Raw genomic sequence first — 19,213 nt, 5'->3', positions numbered from 1 at the left:
TTCCAAGAATCTAGAAAAAATCGTCTTATTAGGAAAGTAAGCTATAACGTAAAAACTATGTCAAAATATCTGCAACCTTTTGTAATGTGAATTTTGCGATATCATGGCGACAATGGAAGGCATTTAAGTGATCATTAACAATTTATATTCCTGTAATCACAGAAGATGATTGTGATCACAGATGAAAGTCATTTTCTGTGATAAATGCACATTGTATTAAATTGATTATTAATCAAGCAAATTATGCCATCTTCCTTATAGCAATATGAAACTTACTTGCAAATTGGGGAAATGTCACTCCTGCTAATCTTGACTTATTTTGTCTGAGGTATTCAAATATTTACTGTAGCATTTAATTTTATTAGATTCTTGCATTTTACGAGCTGATAAAAAATCATGCTTCAGTTGTGTCCTGATCTTATCTAGTCTCATCTATCCTAAGTAATTATACTGAGTACCAGTCAATCGTAATTTTACGAGTACTATTAAATTAAATGACAACAAGTTGGGCATACACACACCTGAAATAGTAAATCCATGTTCAGGGAGAGAAGCTTCAGCGCTGTTATTTTTATTTTTCGACTGTTATGCTGCATCACAAAAATGTTTATCTGTGAAAATAAAAGGTATAAAAAATTAGCTAGAGATACTAGAGATAAATTTATATAAATTACTTTATTTATAGCCTAAATTATATTTTTCAGGGTTGGCAAGGCTTTGTGGCCACAGATATTTACGTTTTTATTGATATAGTTGGTTTCCTGGGGAATCTGAATTCGGTGAATGCATATGATGCATTTATCTATATGTGTAACCTATATGCATTATGATTATTTCTTTTCATATATCCATCAGAATATAATTCAATAATGAGAAGGGTTCTTTCACATGTTTAAGACTTCATTTGGTTGGTAACAAACTGTTGTATTACGCAATCACTTAATAGTATAGCATATTATATAGTTTAAAATATCCTTCCAGTTTTAAAAGTTACTTTACTAAACTAATCATAATAACTTAATCACAAAGGATGCTGAAATATGATGTGAACTCACAAAGTTTTAATTGGTTTCTCAGCTTGATATAATTAACTCGATCTTTATAATTTACCTGTTGCTGACACCGATGACTTAAGTCTGTTCTGGTGCTGAGACGGTGTAAATACCACAAAGTTGAATTTCCCTGAGAATAAAACAAAATAAAGTACATTTTCTGATAGTTCAACCACTGTTTTTCCAGATTAAAATCCCGTGGTTATTTGAACAATTGTGCTTAGGGTAAGGTTAGGTTACGCTTGGTTGGATGGAACTGAGACATAACCTAACCTCAGATTGTGTATTTGTTACACACAACGTAATAATAAAAAATCTATATTTGTCATAAAAGAAAACATTGCATCATCGACGAAGTCAAAATCATGATCATACATCAAGCAAGATGCCAACCAAACAAAAAAAACAAAGACAACACTTTCAATATGATATATAGTGGCAGTTAATTGACAGAAAATGTCTTTAAAATAAATAAGAGAATTAATTTGAGTAGTTACATCGAATAAAAATACAATTAATCGATAGTTTTATTAGTACTTACTAGCTGTAACCCACAGGCCTCACCCCGTTTGACTTCATAAGTATTAATAATAGTATATTTCGTACCTAGGGCGGAAAATGAGGTTTTGCCGGCTTGAGATAGTTTTTAATTACTAATTTAATTTAATTTTTAATCTATCGAGAGCTGCAAAACCATTTCGGTCCTTTTTATGAACGCTATTTTTCACCACACTATACCCTATTTACCACTATTCACCACTATAATAATGCACACTGATAGTCAACACAACTACAACTTTAGGGTAATGTGAAGAAATAATTTGAGGAATCAGCAAAAATAAAAATAAATAGTTGCTAGGCAACGGTGACAATAACACAATTCTTTGCAATGCTATGGATTTTGATTGTGTATTTAAAATGCATTCATGTTTTAAGTAAGTAAGCAGACAGCCGTAAAAACCTGCTCGGTCCCCAAATTACGATGACAGCTGGCATGGCCAGCAAAACGTAACTTTCAGCCACCAATTAACGTATTTAATACAGCCAAAAACATATCATAGTGTGGTGAAAAAATATTGATTGTTTAAGTTAAGCTGAAATAAACTAAACAGAAATACAAATTACAGTAATACAAACAAATAATCACACCTGATTTTAATAAGGTAATAAATTGAAAGAATAACAAACAAATAAGTGCAGCTGAGGTATTTTTAACATGAGGTATATGGAAAGCCCCTTTAAACAGGAATTACAACCTTAAAGGATTTTTGAATTTTATTTTATTTTTTGGATTTTTGCAATTTATGAAATAATGGTCAGTTTTGCGCAAGGTTTCTCCTCATGATGAACATTTTAAGTACAGTATATGGTTAATGGGGGTGTGACTTTTAGTTTTGTCAAAGGTTCATGGGTAGGCCTACTTTGGGATTTATATATGGATGAAGTCAAATGGGGTGAAGCCCGTGGGTAACAGCTATAGTTCGGCCGCTTAGAAAACGACCTGCGCGCTAATGCTAAACCAATGCTGGAGGAGGTCGCTTTCTAAGCGGCCGAACTATAGTTATAGTTAGTAACAAAAAGGTTTCTAGTATTTCTAAACTTGTAAGGTACGTGTAATCATGTGGTCATTATTTTCTGTTTTATTTAATCTTTCTACTTATCAGATATTGCCCCAGCTGGCATAGGTGGGATGATATAGACTTTATAGTATTGCTTCTTTAATTCAATTTTTAAATAATTGCTTACCTGCCGAGAAGTCTTTTGGCTGCGGTAGCACAAGTAGACAATCTTGAATACGATTGTGGCAATTTCTACTGTAGTAGTAAGATAAGGGATTAGCCAGTTGTGGAAAAGACCTTCTACAAGTAACGTCCAAATGGTCAGGTAAAGAAACAGAACAAACTGTGTAAAACAGTCAAACATTCCGAGGAATATATCCAGTCCGAAACAAGCAGAAATCTCATCAACAAAGTCAGTTATGTTGTTGTGAGCGATTGCCAAGTTGCGTATGTAAAGAAGGAAATTCTTGGATTTACAATCTTCGTTAAATAATTGTCCAAGATCGTGATTGACTTGCTTATAAGCGTTTTCAGCAACTAAGGCCAAAGTCGCTACCAGATTTAGTATTACTATAGGGGCGAAATACGATAAGTAATAGCCATAGTAGAACAAAGGGAATTCGCTGTGAGAGGATGAATTTAACAGCAAGCGAATTACCACTAGAAGTAAAAAGCCGAAAATGGAGAATGTTGCTAAGGGTAAGCGAGAGTATGATGGGTTTTTGTGATTCAACAAATAGTAAGCAGAGTTTAAACACTTGGTGCTGTTTCTGCAGTTGATTATTGCAGAGAGTACGTTCAACAGGCCGACTGTAACGTGGATCATGAATATCCCGTAGATGACGCACTGGTTACCTCTCATACAGGTGACTTTGTACTCTATGGCGGTGTTGATGCAAAACATGAAGACATGATGTGTAGTCCAGAGAAGATGAACAAGTTGTAAGAAGGATAGAAACAGTCCTAAATGAGATACTGAGAACGGTCTTTCTGAAAAAATATACCTTGAATGTAAAAAAATTACAAGAAACTATAATTTAAAATGTAATTCTTATATCACACTATTATAGGTAATTATTGAGTTGGGGAAAAAAATGGAAATGTGTTTGTTATTTATTTAAATTTTTATTTTGTCTTTCTACACCAGTGGCATTTGCTAAAGTTTTTCGTTAGGGAAAAGTCTAAACCCTGGCCTTAGTACTGTTTAACATCAACCTGTTGTTTGGAGAGCATCATTAATTGATTGCCCAATAGTGTCCGAGTCTGGTTCAGTTGGATTCGAACCAGCGACCTTCAGATTTGAAGGTGAGCATTATAACCACTCAGCTACCCAGACAAGTTTTCATGTGCCATTTACTTTAAGATTTTGGTTTCGGTGGTATTTACAAATTCAATGGCACTATTTTTTACCTTGTGTATTTCCCCTACCTTTTCTAAATACAGTACTACTAATGCACTTCCTTCTGTGTAAAAAACTTTTTTTTATTTAAGTCGTGTTAGTTGCTAATTTTTTTTTTTTTTTTTTTTTTAAGAGGTTGGCGGCCTCTTTTAACCTTGCAATGCCCGTCCACATAGACTAAGCGCCCGTGCGTGGATCGTTTACAGCAAAGCAAGGGGTGAGCCGGTACAGTACAAAGGTGAACTGTACTGATAAAATTTAGTGGCAGTGACCAGGATCCGAACCCACGACATCGCTGCCTTGGGCCCGATCCGCGGGCTAGGAAGTCCGCGACGCTACCGACTGAGCCACCGACTCACCATAAATTTCCAATTCATCAAGATTAAGATAGAGATACAATCAGGCGTATTTAAACTCAAATATATGAGTTTGGGATGCCTTGTGAAGCTTGGTTTCTCAGATGAGTTGTCTCTTAGCCATGACCTTTTTTCAAAACCAAATTACCAAGATTGTGTTTTCTTTTTCTATGTTTTCTATACTTATTTTTGTTAAAACTTACCTCGAGAATTACTACAAAAATGTTTACATTTTGTCCCAGGACCAAAGTTGTAACAAAGAGGTAGCAAACCAAAAATCTTTCCGACATAAAATATTGGACCCATAAGAGCCATCCGACCTGGACGAATAGTCTTTGGAAACATCCTGTACAGTTTGAAAAATTATAATGGACAAAAGCTTGATGTCGGTAAAGCACTGAGCATTTTTTTTACTTAAATCCAACATAAATGTTATTTTTAGTTCAGAATGTCTAGTGTAATTTTCAGTAAAGAGTGATGGCTATTCAAGTCATCCGTGATGTTGTTTATATTATCGAGGAGGGATTAAAAACAACTAAAAGCTATAAGTTTGGACATTTCAGTTTAATAACTTTTCAAAGTCATCCTCTTTAACAAAATAATAAACATCTTTCAAATGACAACTGCAGTAGATAATCATTAAAGTTTACTTGATTAGGAATCTCTACAAAATATTTTACCAATCTATATTTTCTGGTTGTTTTTACTTTTATAGAAACTATACCTTTTGAAAGGAATGATTAAGTTTTTCCACACTTCTTAATTTTCTAGTTTTTTAACCATTTGCAATCAATTTATTTGCTTTCATAGTTAAAAGATGTATATGTTAAAGATCTCAAAATAAAATCCCTCAAATAAACAGCGGATTTAATAAATGAAGAATCTTTAAAAAATATTTATGAGGTTAAATTAGTTGGATGAAATAACTAGGTCCCCCCCCCTATAGTGTAAACTCATGTTGCTCTCTCTAAATATAATAGTATTTTGAACTTTGGACTTCTCACAATCTACTCATAGACCAGCTCGCTTCCAAAGAGGCTACCATTAACCACTGTGTTTGGATAAAGGACGAATAGCAGGATCAAACTAAAGGTTCAATAAGAATACGTAATAATTACTTATTCGTTTATTAATTTAATAATTAAAATGACTACTGTGTAGACAACAGAAACTGCCACACTATCACTATAAAGAGGTATTTTATTAAATTAATATATTTATAAAATAGTTATTATTTCCATTAACTATACAACCTATATAATATTGCGATACAATAATTACATTTTACACAATGTTCATTAAATACTTAAGCTAGACGAATAATACTATCTGTACAGGAAAATATAAAATACTTTGTTTACAAAATAAACAAAACGGGATAGGTTGCGATGGTAGATAAATAAAATGTGCAAAAAATATACAGAAACGTTAAAAGCGTATAAAATATACAAGCCACACGGTAATGTGGGGTAACAGGTACGTGAAAGGCAGCGGCATTCGGTTGTCATCGAACGTCACTGGAACAGAAACAAAACATCGTTAGTGGCGGTAAACAGTAAACAGAGATAGGCGCCTGTTGAGAAACATTGGCATTGAGCTGACATTGGTTTTGACAGTGAATGGAAAAAGAAAAAGTTTGTGTAGCCACAATACTATGCATATAATAGGGCGAGTGTACTATAGTGAATGACCCTATGCATGGCCAATTTTTTGTCATCCTTTGTATAAAAAGTACAGCAATAAAATAAGGGTCAATGATCCTTTGAAATGCTAAAGAAAATTAGTTTCAACCATTTCATCTTCAAGCTTCCTACTATAGCGTCTCATCCAATCAAGGTTGGATGAGTTTATCATTGTTCTTTGATTATTGATGGAAACTGCAATATATATACGTAATTCACAGTAAAACATGCTAATGTACAATTCTGTACTTGTTTTAAGACAAAAAAAAAACTTTTTACAAACGGTTTTCAACTATTTTATGACTGAGGTCCAAAAAAATCTTATATTAAGAATGCCCTTGAATTAAAACCATCAACTTGCATGACCCCCTTCTTAAATCCTCTTTATTAAAAGTGGAATCCTCTGCAAATGCATAGAGAACAAGGTTTTTCAAACGTAAAGATCAATAAACCTCTCAACTTGTAACTTTTTTTCTATTTACAACTGGCATACAAGTTTTACACAAATTACCTGTTAAAGCAATTGCTACGAGTGTCTGCTAGAACTCGTGGAGCTGTCCGAACTTGAGTCTCGACTATGGCGGCGAATATGCCTTGTTTTGTCCATCCCGCCTGAAAACAAAAACATTTATTATATTACTAAGTACAAGATATAGGTCTTTTTTGGATAAAAAAGCTGCATTTCATATAGGAAAAAATTTGTTTTAGCATATTTTAGTTCTTAAGTTTTTACTTCAACCTCTGAAGATGTCCTATACTAGAACAAAATATCAGTGCTTTGCTATGTGACCTTTTATTGTGTATGTTAGACCCTGAACTGAAGTTTTCTCGGGTATATTAGCTGAACTCTTATCTCTTTCTAAAATATTCACAGCTTAAAAGTAATTATTTTTATTAGACTGGAAGAGTTTGGGTCCACAGAAATTAGTGAATAACATCAGCTCAATTAAACTACGTCCGTTTTTATCGTAATGTTCTACCAAAGCTTCAATGTGGGAACGTGATGTGTATCAATATTCAAAGGTCACTATTTTCAAACATCAATATCAGGCTATTAAATAAATGTGATTGAGGGGACAAAAACAACTTGTAAAATGCTTGTCTTACCATGAATGGGCGTGCAGACCTCAACTTTGACCTTGGCGGTTGCTGTGACCTTCGTGGTCACATGGGGTTGTGATTGGGGCTGCGATGAATCCCTGTGACTTCCCCCACTACTGCTGTCACTACCACTGCCCGATACCTGAGCAAACACGTATAATGTAAAACTCGAAATGGTGACAGCTGGTAGCCTAAATATAGATCATACAATACATTTTTACTATGATATAGAAATGAGGTCCTTCGATCAAAAAGTATTGGACCAACGAAAATTTAACTTTACACAATGATACAGTGGCGATTCCAATATGGCTTTTCCCGATTCAACATCAAGGATGAACCCAAGGCTTTGTCATGGTTTGAGATGTGGAAGTTTGGAAATAAACACGAATGAATTGATTGATCTCCCTTCGTGGAGAAAAAAACTAAAATCATTCCGTATACTTTGAACATTTGCTTTGTTTCCCAAAGCTGGCTCAAAATAATAAAGTCATTAGTAACATTTTTTAACTTAAGAGGACTTATGTTTAACCTGAATCATAGTTTAACCTGATTGCAAAATAATACTGTTTTTATAGGCCTAATGAGAAGGGGTTTTCAGTTAAGAAGCAATTAAAATAAATCAACAAAACGTACCTTGTTTTAGTTAAAAAAATAAAATATTTAATAGTAAAAAAATTTTAATGGATTCAAAAATGATAATACAAATGAGAAATAAAGTTTTTTTTGCCCTGCATATCAGCAAGATTTCATTTACACCACTTTAGTTTATTTCAGTAAATCAACACTTTCACTTAGGCTAAACATTCAGAGTTTAAATTTAACATGGTTTGGTGTTAACAGATAAAAGTTTGTTTAGCGGTGATCTAATTACAGCTGCAGTGATGTAGTTTGGTAAGATTTAAAGGAGAAATTGATTAATTTTTCATAACTGTACCTCAAAGATTTAAAGTTAGTTAAATGTTATTGTACAATTTTGCTTTTAAATTGTTTTAATGAGCAATTAGTTGGAGTATCAGTGTATCCTATAATTTGGTTTTTAATGATTCCTATCCATGAAATTCAACCTAAGTATTCTAGGTTGCAATTAGATGGTGAGTAGAACATGATATATCTCAAATAATAGATTTAATTTTTTGGACTAAAATGGTTGCAAGTCTCAGTTAAACATCTAGCACAATCGAATAATAAGAAATCACTTTACTTGGGACCTGCAACAAATTTTATCTCCAAATTAAACTCTTTTCACAAAAATAGAATGTAAACTTACATGTGGATGGGTGCACGTCGTCGTCTCCACAACAAACTCTGGCTCTACCACGATGGTTTGTGTCGGCTCAGTCGCCTCATGAGTTTGCGAGTGCCAGCTCGGCTCCTCAGTGATGGTTGTGAGACTAGGCTCTCGCTGGGGCGGCGCGTGACGACTGCGCGAAGGAGGGGGAGCCACACGACACTTGGGCGCCGTTACGCTGCGTCGCACAGGCTCGGGCGACGGCGTGGAGATGCGGTCGGGGTGGTGCAGCGGCACGACCTCGGCTGCGGGTCCAAACAGCGACAACAGCACGGGGAAGAAGAACAAACCGTTGGTCAGACCAACACCAATTAAAGCTACTAGGATGTAGAAGAAATACCTGAAACAGAAAAGAATTGATTGTATTAATTTCAAGACCTAATTTTAATTTATTCATACTTACTTAACTCCGACAACACAATCTTATCCCCTAAAAATTAAAAATTCAATTCAATTCAACCTCTTTCAATCCTTTCAAAATATTAAAGATTTTATTTTTATTTTGGTGAAGAGTTTATCTTTAAAATCACATATGTTAATCAACTATAAAGAAAATGCACCGCGATGCAGAAGCCTTAGTGACCGCTGCCTAACAACTGTGGTTTCCTGTTTTTGTGGCTGGTCTAATGATCTGTGTAACGCACGGACCACACACCTCGTAACCCGACCCGACCCAACAGCGGCAGCCGCAGCCACTATACACATCACTGCCCCACAAACTCATTCAGTGAACTTGCATCGCATCTTGCCACCAACTAAATCAGGCTGTTCTAAAAAACATTAGCTGTTGTATTGACAAATCAGCTCAAATAAATCAATTTAAAAGTTTACTATGTAAAACTATGTATTTTTCTCTGCCAATGGTGTTTTTATGGTTCAAAAACCAGTCTTACTGTTACTATCTAGAGTCAACCTTTTGTTAGAAAGCATCACTAATTGGTAGCCAATAATAAATAGATCTGGGTCAAGAATCAAAGAATGCAACTGAAAAAGCGGTGCTATTATTCCGATACTGGTTGATTGTTGAACTTACCTCACTACAAACTCAAACTCTGAGAGAGAGAGCATCGCAATTGCCACCATTGTTGCCAACCCTCCCTGAACTATGGGCGTAAACATGTGGTCGACTGCCAACCTCATTCTGCGATTCCGCCTGCCGATACTTGTTAGGAAACTCTGCAACAACATCAGATGTTTAAGTATACACAATAATATGCTGGTTAAGAGTGGTTCATTATATTTATACAAAGTTAAAATATATTTCTCTGTTTAAGATGCTAGAATGGTTGAGGTAAAGAATATAACGTCGAGCACAAGGACGTAGGTTTTACGGACTTGTGTTAGAGTAGCAGCCTGACCTGAATAGGAAAAAGCCATTACAGCTCTAAGAAACACAAAAAGTCGTACACTACACAAAAAAGTTATTTGTGTTACTTATTTTCAAGTGGATTATTTCCAACAAAGATCCCTAAATAATCGTAAAAAGTTGGCTAATAGGCTAAATAATTTATAAGATTTTACTGCAATGTTTGTTTGATAGAAACAAAGTTGGTAGATAAAATATGTACGCATCCAAACAGTTGCTAAATTCTCATACATCTTCAAAACACTGCAACACCACGCAAAAACTTCAATGTAAACATTCAAACAGTATGTGATTAAATTGACTAGATTTAATAAATTAATGTTACAGTACATTATCATATTAACTTACCAAACACATGTGAACGGTGTAATGTGCTCCAATTCCGACGGAGACAATGAGCAACACAGCTGGTACAGCGCTCAGTTTGATACCCACAGCTCCCATGAGGCCGAGCAGTTGCACTATCATCATGGCAAGAGTCACGGTTACCACCACAGCAGCACGAATGTTCACAAGCATCACAGACACTAACACAAACACAGCGGCCAGCGCAGTCAGTAGAGCAATACCAAGAGTTTGACGTAGCGTGAGGTATTGCTCCCAGAACAGGAACGGAATCCCGGAGGGAAAGTTGGGAAGTCCTCGTGCTTCAAACCTCTGACACAAATCACGCACTTGTTTGATAAGCTTGGTTATCTTGGTCGTGTCGCCCAAGCCGTGAAGGTAGAAGGGAAGTTGCGCGTAAACTAGGGGAGCCGATTTGGGTATTTTCAGTTCGTGTTCACTCGGAACATGGAACCACTCTTTAGGCTCGGGGCGGAGGTTGGCTTGAGACGCTCCGTAGGCCAGAGCATCGTTGGAAGCCCACGCAGACAGGTAGTTGTAGAATGCCTTGGGATTGATGATACCGTCGCCATTCACCAGCCGCACTTGTGTGATGAGAGATTTGTCTACCGGGTTGTCGACGTGTCCCGTCTGAACTAGCAACTTGTACGCGAGAATCCCCTCGTCACTAGCATTCTTGAACCAGAACTCTTGCGTTATGCAGCCATTGCTCCAATCACGGTCAAATGCCTTCTGTAAGTCTGAAATGGTAAGGATTTATCAGAATTGGCTGTAAAAAGAAAACCTTTCACTAATTTTTTTAACATAGTACATTTTCAGAAATAATTAGTTTAAATAACATATAACTAAGGAGGAAAGAGTAAAGAATCTGGAAAATTTCCTAATACAATTACATACATTTATTTAACAGCTCTAGATTTTTTATATGTAGGCCAATTGTAATCATATCCAAATCCAAACATTTCTGTTTCAAGGTTTCTTTAAACCCTCTAATTTCTATTTTCCATACAAGCGTTTCAACTTACCAATAAGCCAATCCCGGAACAGGCCGAGCCAAAACTCGGGAAGACCGCCATTGTCATTTTTAATGACACTGTGGACTCTCATGAAGGACTCGTGATACTCGTAGAGAAGCCTCTGATTGGTCGGGTACTCAAAGTCTCGTCCGGTGACTGCATACATGTTGTAGAAACCAAAGTATCGACCTTGCGCCGCAAGAAACGAGTGTTCTGTCGTACCCTGAAACAGATAAGTGAATTTAATCTATTGTCCTTGGAATACAAAACATATTGTGGTGTGATGAATTCCGTTGCTAATATACATAGCTAAAAGAGAAGAAAAGTAAAAGAGAAGAAAAATAGATGTCCATAGGTATCTGCAAGTATTACTTTGTTGATGACTTGCTAATCTCATCCTGTTTCGTTATGATAAAAATAAGTAATACTGTATGTACAGTAGGTTATGATAAATACCAGTAATATTATTTAAACTTTTCTCAACCCCTATAAAAAAGTAATTTCTGGCCATATATGGCCATATCAAAATTCCATATATGGTTTCATAAAGCCATATATGGTTTTTTATGGACATATATGGAAGCAGATATGGCCAGATGTGGTTGTATCCATATATGGTGGTGTCCATATATGGTCATATATGTAGTCTATATATGGAATTATTGGCCATATATGGCCATACATGTTTTCTATATATGAAATGATTGTCCATATATGGCCATACATGTTTTCTATATATGAAATTATTGCCCTTATATGGCCATAAATATCCTCCATATATGGAATCATGGTCTTTATATGGCCATATATGACTCCCAGGTATGGAATTAAATTACTCATATACGGAATAATAATTTTCCATTTATGCTCATGTATAAATGAGTTTTTGACAATAACTGGAATTATTATAAGGAATAGTTGCCACATTTGGATTTTGTAACTGGACTCCCAAACACTTCTTATAATATATATAATACTATAAATCTTAAAGTTTGTGAGTTTGTGTATTTTCTTGTTGCTCTCGGAAGCACAAACTACTGAACTGATTGAGTTGAAATGTGGTACAGTGGGGGGCAGATAATATAGGCATTTCTCATTTAAAGTAATTAGTAGTAAAGTAATAAAGTATCCAGATTTGAACCCAGATGACAAAATCCTGTACATACATCTATTGTACAATTTTACTATAACGCAACAAAATCTTAAAACTGACGTATAATTTTAAAATTGTAAGTGTAGTAGGCCTAAATAAAGAGAATATTATATTAATAATTAATTTATTGTACCTTTGCTATCAAACAGCTGCAAATATCTATGTCACGTAGTTAGGCTATATTAATAATAAAATTCTTCAAATGACATAAAATGTCTAAGAAAATCTTGTTTTACGAGACCAAATACAGCTTCTCTTATTCGTAATGGGTTTTGTAAAGACATCTGATATGAAGCGGTTGTGGTGTAGTGGTCAAAGGGGTAGACTTCCACGCTGGAGTCCCGGGTTCGAATCCCAGTCGGCTACTTGAAAATTTTGTTTTGAAATTTTCAAATTAAAAATTTTTATTATGGTTTTAATGCATAGTTTATAAGATTTAATGTGAAAATATGTTTAATTGTAATTTTTTTATTTATTTATATATTTTTTATTAAAAAATTTCCATATATGGGGGATTCCATATATGATCATATCTGGTTATATTTGGTCCAAAACCAAATATAACCAGATAAAAAAATTTTATATGGCCATATATAAACTTTTTCATAAGGGAAAATTTGCTCAAGTGAATAAATTTTAAGTATTCACCTCTGGTTGGTGAGTAGTAACTCTACTGATTAAACAATTAAATTGCTATTCACAGGCTTCAAATACACCATAGATATAGCTGATCTGTCAGTACCGAGGTTACACAGATCATCTCACTTCATTCTACACTCATCCAAAATTTATCTGAATTCAGCTTAAAATACACATCAAGGCCACTCACTGTCTTAGAGAATTTAGAGTTTAATCTAGATGCGAGCAACTGTTATAAATGCTTGAATTATATATATTTAATGAAAAAATTTAAAAAAACTTACCCGAGGCACGATATCCGTTAGGTCAAGTCCGTCTGTCAACTTGGTGATTCCCCATATGCTGAACACCAAGACGCCAATCATACAGACGACGGCCGTGAATTTGACAGCTCCCTTGCAAAGGTAAGGTGCGTACCACGAGCCGACACCTCGCCAGACACACGACTCATCCAACAGCGACTCGAGCAGCGAGCCAGGCTCGTTTATCAGTTCGTTAGTTGAGCCACTCCAACGGTCATTCTGTAATGTAACAATAAACCTTTGAATTAAAAAAAGTCTTGAGTGCTTTATTTGAAACCAATCGAGAGGAACAAACCTTATAGTCTGTTAACAAAATTTTGGCGGTTACAGGGAAAGTTTTTCAAGGTTCCACCACCACCTCTCACCTTTCTTGCATAATGTATATAGCAGCCGATTGACGGTTTGACTAATTATTTGTTTATTTATATTTGCTCTTTTATGTTTACTATTTACTGTTTGCATTTTGCTACTATTAATCAGAAGCTGGTAAAAATGCTGCATAAAAGTAAAGTAATAAGTTAAAACTTTAAGCAAGTGTATATATTGTGTGCCCCGGTAAGATCTGCAAGTGTGTCGGGTGTTATCAGATCTTTTTAGTTTTTATCAATGTATTTTGCAATACCTTAGCTGTTGGGCTGTTGTTTTAAAGATAGAGGCATGTGGAAGAAATGGAATTGCTTCCCCTCAAATTGCCTAAATGTTGTGAAATGGGTATAGGAACCTTTTTATTTGGCTCAAACTATTTAACTATAACAATAAAAATCAGTTACAAAATACATCGGAATAATTGGTTTCAGACAATTTTTAAAAAATCACCCTGTCCCTTTGCAGTATTGTATCTTACAATTAAAAAAAAAAACTCAAGACAAAGATTGTTGATTTGAATTCAAAATTCATAACCTTACTTTTAAGAATACTTATTACTGTATGTATAAGAATACTTATACTTGTTTTTGGAAATACAACTGACTTTTGGTTTAAAGTTTCATGCTGGTTTTAAAAGACAAATCTTAAATGGCTACAAAAACTTGAAAAATATTACTCGACTTAAGAAAATAAAAAAAACACTAGCACTCACTCTAGAAAGCTGAGGTGATGGAGTAGCTGGTGCAGTCACGACTGACGTAACAGTTTGTTGTCTGTCCGGTGGCAAAGCTCTTGTAATCGTCTGTCGCTTCTCTGGAGTCGATCGTTTGAGTGGCGAGGTTGGTGATGGGAGGTAACAGCAGAGAAGGTCCGGACGACCAGCCCTGCGCCTCTTGATGTCGAGACTCAAGATGGCGGGAAAAACAAACAACATGGTTCCCAGGTTGAACAGGCACAAGATGGCGATCTGGAGAGAGAACACTCTTAGAGCGGGGATGGGGATGAGCGCAGCGGCGATGAAGGTGAGGACTTTGCTGAGAGAGGACAGTAACATCCCCACACCAGACTTCTTGAGCAGAACACCTATTTGCTCCTGAAACATGTAAACGTTACTTAGCACCACTCAAGTAATGGGATTCCAAAAAAATAACATCCTAAGAGATTTGTTCACGTCTAGCAACTAATTATTTATCATCTTTAGATGGTGACTATATGGAAGGTGTATACAAATATTATGCACTTTTGTAATTCATGCAATCTTATCTTGTTAAAAATTTACCATTACTCTAACATTTTTAAAGTGACACTTTTTCTCAACACAAAAATTATTTTCAAATACCACATTATATTATAATGTACAGCATGATACAAAATGAATACACATCTTGTACCTGCTCAGTAATTAAGAGAGAGAGAATAACGTGGCAGAAGCCCAAAGCCTAACACCTGTTGGCTCGTATTTCTATGTAATTGGCACAACTGTCAATACAAATAGCGACTACTACAGAGGAGCTCCTGATTCAATCAACTGATGCCTAACATAACTCATTTCAATAAGTTTTCAATTATTAATTATTGTAATTTCTCGCAACCAATGAAAAATTGTATAATAAATTCATACTGTAATTTCAGAGGATTCTGATTTTTTTTAATAAATAGTTTTGTTCCTTTCACCTATTTACGATTAATTTGAAATACACTTATTTCAGACACATTTCCTTTGCACTTTCAATGAACAGGTCCCTAATGTAAAGCTATTCTAGGTAGTGACAACAACTACGTTTTCTTATAGCATAGATGAAAATCATAATTCAAAACTTACATCGAACTGAGCCTCGGAACTAGATTGCTCCGCGTACATATGTGTGAGTAGGAACATATTGTCGACCCCCAGGCCGAGAGCGAGGAAAGGAACAATTTGCGTTATGGTTGCGTTGAACGCAATTCCCAACACCGCGCAGAGCCCGAGGCCTGCCGCGACACTGATGGAGACTAGAATGATGCCAGCGATGCCGACGGTACACTGGGACTTGATGGGGTCGTGCCACTTTACCAGCGACACGGCTGCATACAATATCTGTAACATGAAGAATTTTGGTAAGTGGAGAGTTTCAATTTCCCACTCACAATTATGAGTTGATAAGTTAATGGATAAAGTATGAAATGCTTGGCCTTGTGTGGTTACCTGAAACCTAACTACCATATGTGAATACTTAGTTTAATTTTTAAAATATAAAACTTTACTTTTACATCAATCATAACCTTACTTTATACAAAAACATAACCTTACTTTGGAAACTACATAACCAATATTGGGAATACTACATAATTTGGGAATTTTGGTTAGTGGAGAGTTTCCCATTTGAAATTATGAATTCATAAATTAATGGATAAAATATGCAATCCATAACCTATTACATTTGTGATTCCGTGACACTTAACTTTAGGGAATACTTATTTTTACTTAACCTTACATAACCGTACAAAACATAACCTTACTTTTCATAACCAGTTCTACATAATTGGTACCTAGCCTAACTATAAACACTTAAAAATGACTTAAACACACACACAAAGTCATATAAAATAGTTAGAGATCCATTCCCAACTCACCATGCATGCATAAGTGATGGCAACTTTGATGTAATTTGGTTCTGAAAACTTGCAAAGGATGTCGTTCAGCGTTGCCGTCGAGAAAGCAAAGAAGTTGTAGTTAGCGAGCAGAGAAGGATTCGCATCTCCTGATCCACTCATCTGCCTTTTAACCTCCTGAAAATCGAAAACAGAAGTTTTAGAGTGGTAAAATCACATTTTGTTTGTGAATAAATGTGAAATAATATTTTAACACAAGTCAGAACACACTATCAAGTTGGAATCGTTGGTTAAGAAAGATTGTCATACAGGACCAGTACATAATTATAACCTTTAAATTGATAGCTAATGTGGACACAGTTCATAGGAGGGTTTGTTAACACACCGAACAAAAAAAAAAACTTTTCAAACTCTCTCTACTTTTAACTTAAGATGTATTGTTTCTTACCTCAGAAAACCTCCTTTGCCATGTTTCCAGCACCAAAGCAGCCTTTTCTTGACTCCACGCCACATGGTGGACTTTGTAAGTATCTGACCAGAATTCATAAAGCTCTTTTTCCCCCATCAATTGAATGACTGTTTGCAAAGCATGTGCCCTGGAAATAGGAAGAAAAAATTAGGTAATCATAATGAAAGGTAGAAAATTTGTAATAATTCTGAACATAGGCCTAGGTTCAAAATTTATTTTGGCATTGTTTATTGAGTCTTTTTAAATTTAAAAACTAGCATGATAAAGTTTTCTTTGAAAATAAAAATTAAAAAGAGGGTTTAAAATGCCATACAATAAAACTATAGAGTCATGATTTGAAAAGTAAAATAGGTATTTAAAAATTTGGTAATATCTCCTCAGTATTTTGGGTAGAGAATAGTAGTGCTGATGGTAAGCATTTTGACATTAGTATTTCACTCTATATCCTATACATAAAATTATCTTCCAGTACTTTAGAAGTAAACAACTTGCTGGCTTGTTTTAAAATCCAATAGGTGTAAATCGTAATACAGCAACACTGATAGATGTGTGCAGTTCTTAACTATATTGGGGGAGATTATTATAATTACTTTTGTATATGTCCAGTCTTGTTTCTCTTGGCTCCCCCAACAATAAGGTCCTCCGGCCAATGCATGTACTTGGCAGCGAACCCATAACACCCCCCTGTCAGCTCAGCCCCGATGTCCGGGATCTAAAACAAAATAAAAAATCAACTTACTTTTTTAAGACGTAAAGCCCTTTTCCAACACCAGCAGAAGTGTTTAAAGACATTTTGAAAGAGAAAGGCCCAACAGATAATTTCTTATGGTTTCTCTTGTTTCAAAGTATTCTTGATTTAACAGCCCAACGGCAAATTAAACTCAATTTGGTACTTGAAATGTAATCTATTAGGTACTAACTATAGAAAAGCAATTACTATTATAATTTTTTATTTTTGTTTCCAAACAACTGAATAAACCTCAATGGAAATCGAAGGGTGACACAGTCTATTTTCACTTCAGATTCAACCCACTCCAAAGGACCAAGACCATAAAATCCTGAAACAGCTCAATTAGACTCTGGAGGGGGATTTAGAGGTTAGGAAGGGGACAACTGGACATCCAAAGCCATGACCCCAGACCACCTGCCAGGTTATACAACCTTCCTCAGTTGTGGCTTTTTATTTTGATTCCTTTGAATTATGGGCCAGCAATAAAAACTGCTCAAAGCCTTAGAAAAAGCTTGGCATAATAGCAAGAGGGTGGGTGAAATATGACCCATTAGAAGATAGGTGAACATTCCTAGAAGTGACAATGGGGTGTGTGGGTGTAGCCCACCCAGGGCATTCCTTGGGAAAAAGTAAACAAAAGTATTTGAACCACCTGATTGTAAGCCCCTTCATTTACTGTGCATTCAAAGTAGCCGAGATGGTAAACATATTTTACCTTTGAACATTCAAATTGTGCCTTTGTGATAGATACATGAAGAAAAAATATGTAAAAGTTTATTATTTAAATAAAATTGTGGTTGTGGATGAAATAATGCTTTTAAAGTAAAAAGAATAAAAACCACATACAACTGCAGTATTTGAAATTTCTTTATAAAATGCAACAAAAATCATTTTGACCTCAAAGGTATCAAGGTATTAAATTTTAGCGTATCAAAATCACAGCTTAACATAGAGACAGTATTTAATGAAAATCGAGAAAATATTAAAATTATTTTTCCATGGCTTATAAAAGAGCTTGTTCTAAAATTCAGTGACAGTTAATTCTTCTTGTGAATCCTATCATTTTTGGGCAATGGCAAGATAATATAATATTGTGCTTGTGTTGGAACACAATTTATTTTGGGTACTAAGTGTATCGGATTAGTAGGCCTATAATAATTTAAGAGACTTGTTGCTTTGTAAACTGATTTTGTTATAAACTATTTTTGGTTGAAGAAAATCCTGTGATTTTGTAGAAAAGACAGACTGGGACCAGGTAGAGGTCTAGAAGTTAGACTAGCAGATGGCAGATGAAACACCCTTCTTGGGGGGGGGGGAGGGACCCTTTGGCATTTGATGACTTCATTCTGTCCTGAAAGCTAAAAGAGATGTCTTGCTTCTTCCTTCATTCCGATTTACAATTCAATTCACATTCTAATAGAAAATTTTGTATTCTTCAATCCATCAAACATTGGCCAAATACTTTTTATCTTGAGTTCCATTTGTAATAACTGTTCCCAGGTTTAAAACAGCCCATTCATCTTAGCCGAAAATATTCCGACCTTAATTTGAATTTACAATATACAGATGGACTGGCGATCCTTTGTCTCCTAATTCATTAACATACAATAGTGACTAAAAGAGCAAAGAAATATCCCAAGTAATTTTAAATTCCAATTTGCAGTGTCAGACATTGATGTAATAATTTAGAGGGGGTATGTGAAAATGATTTGATCATGAAAATATGAGTATCCGTTTTCAAACATAAAAATTTTAATCATGAGAAATTTTAGTTATTGTGTCAAGGCAAAGTTTT

At 35.1% G+C, this 19,213-nt stretch overlaps 1 protein-coding gene across 1 annotated transcript in view; it reads right to left on the bottom strand.

Annotated features, from left to right (window-relative positions):
* Nucleotides 1–5,500: 5,500 nt before the first annotated feature.
* LOC128996885 (protein patched-like) overlaps nt 5,501–19,213 on the bottom strand; it is a 35,537-nt gene continuing 21,824 nt past the window's right edge. Inside the window, exons 8-20 of the mRNA XM_054422412.1 lie at nt 17,279–17,400; nt 16,668–16,815; nt 16,241–16,396; nt 15,450–15,704; nt 14,340–14,720; nt 13,244–13,480; nt 11,177–11,390; nt 10,155–10,891; nt 9,474–9,616; nt 8,420–8,780; nt 7,156–7,291; nt 6,560–6,660; nt 5,501–5,883 (exon numbers count right to left, since the gene is read on the bottom strand). Of these exons, the coding sequence (XP_054278387.1) occupies nt 6,575–6,660; nt 7,156–7,291; nt 8,420–8,780; nt 9,474–9,616; nt 10,155–10,891; nt 11,177–11,390; nt 13,244–13,480; nt 14,340–14,720; nt 15,450–15,704; nt 16,241–16,396; nt 16,668–16,815; nt 17,279–17,400 (2,976 nt within the window). The 3' untranslated portion in view covers nt 5,501–5,883; nt 6,560–6,574. The remainder of the gene's footprint in view (nt 5,884–6,559; nt 6,661–7,155; nt 7,292–8,419; nt 8,781–9,473; nt 9,617–10,154; nt 10,892–11,176; nt 11,391–13,243; nt 13,481–14,339; nt 14,721–15,449; nt 15,705–16,240; nt 16,397–16,667; nt 16,816–17,278; nt 17,401–19,213) is intronic.

The sequence above is a fragment of the Macrosteles quadrilineatus genome, unplaced genomic scaffold (assembly GCF_028750875.1).
Source record: "Macrosteles quadrilineatus isolate MER2022 unplaced genomic scaffold, UCM_ALF_1.0 Scaffold_6__1_contigs__length_79288215, whole genome shotgun sequence".
NCBI lineage: Eukaryota > Metazoa > Arthropoda > Insecta > Hemiptera > Cicadellidae > Macrosteles > Macrosteles quadrilineatus.
Note: the sequence above shows the minus strand (reverse complement) of the source record. Positions and strands in the feature narration are given on the sequence as shown.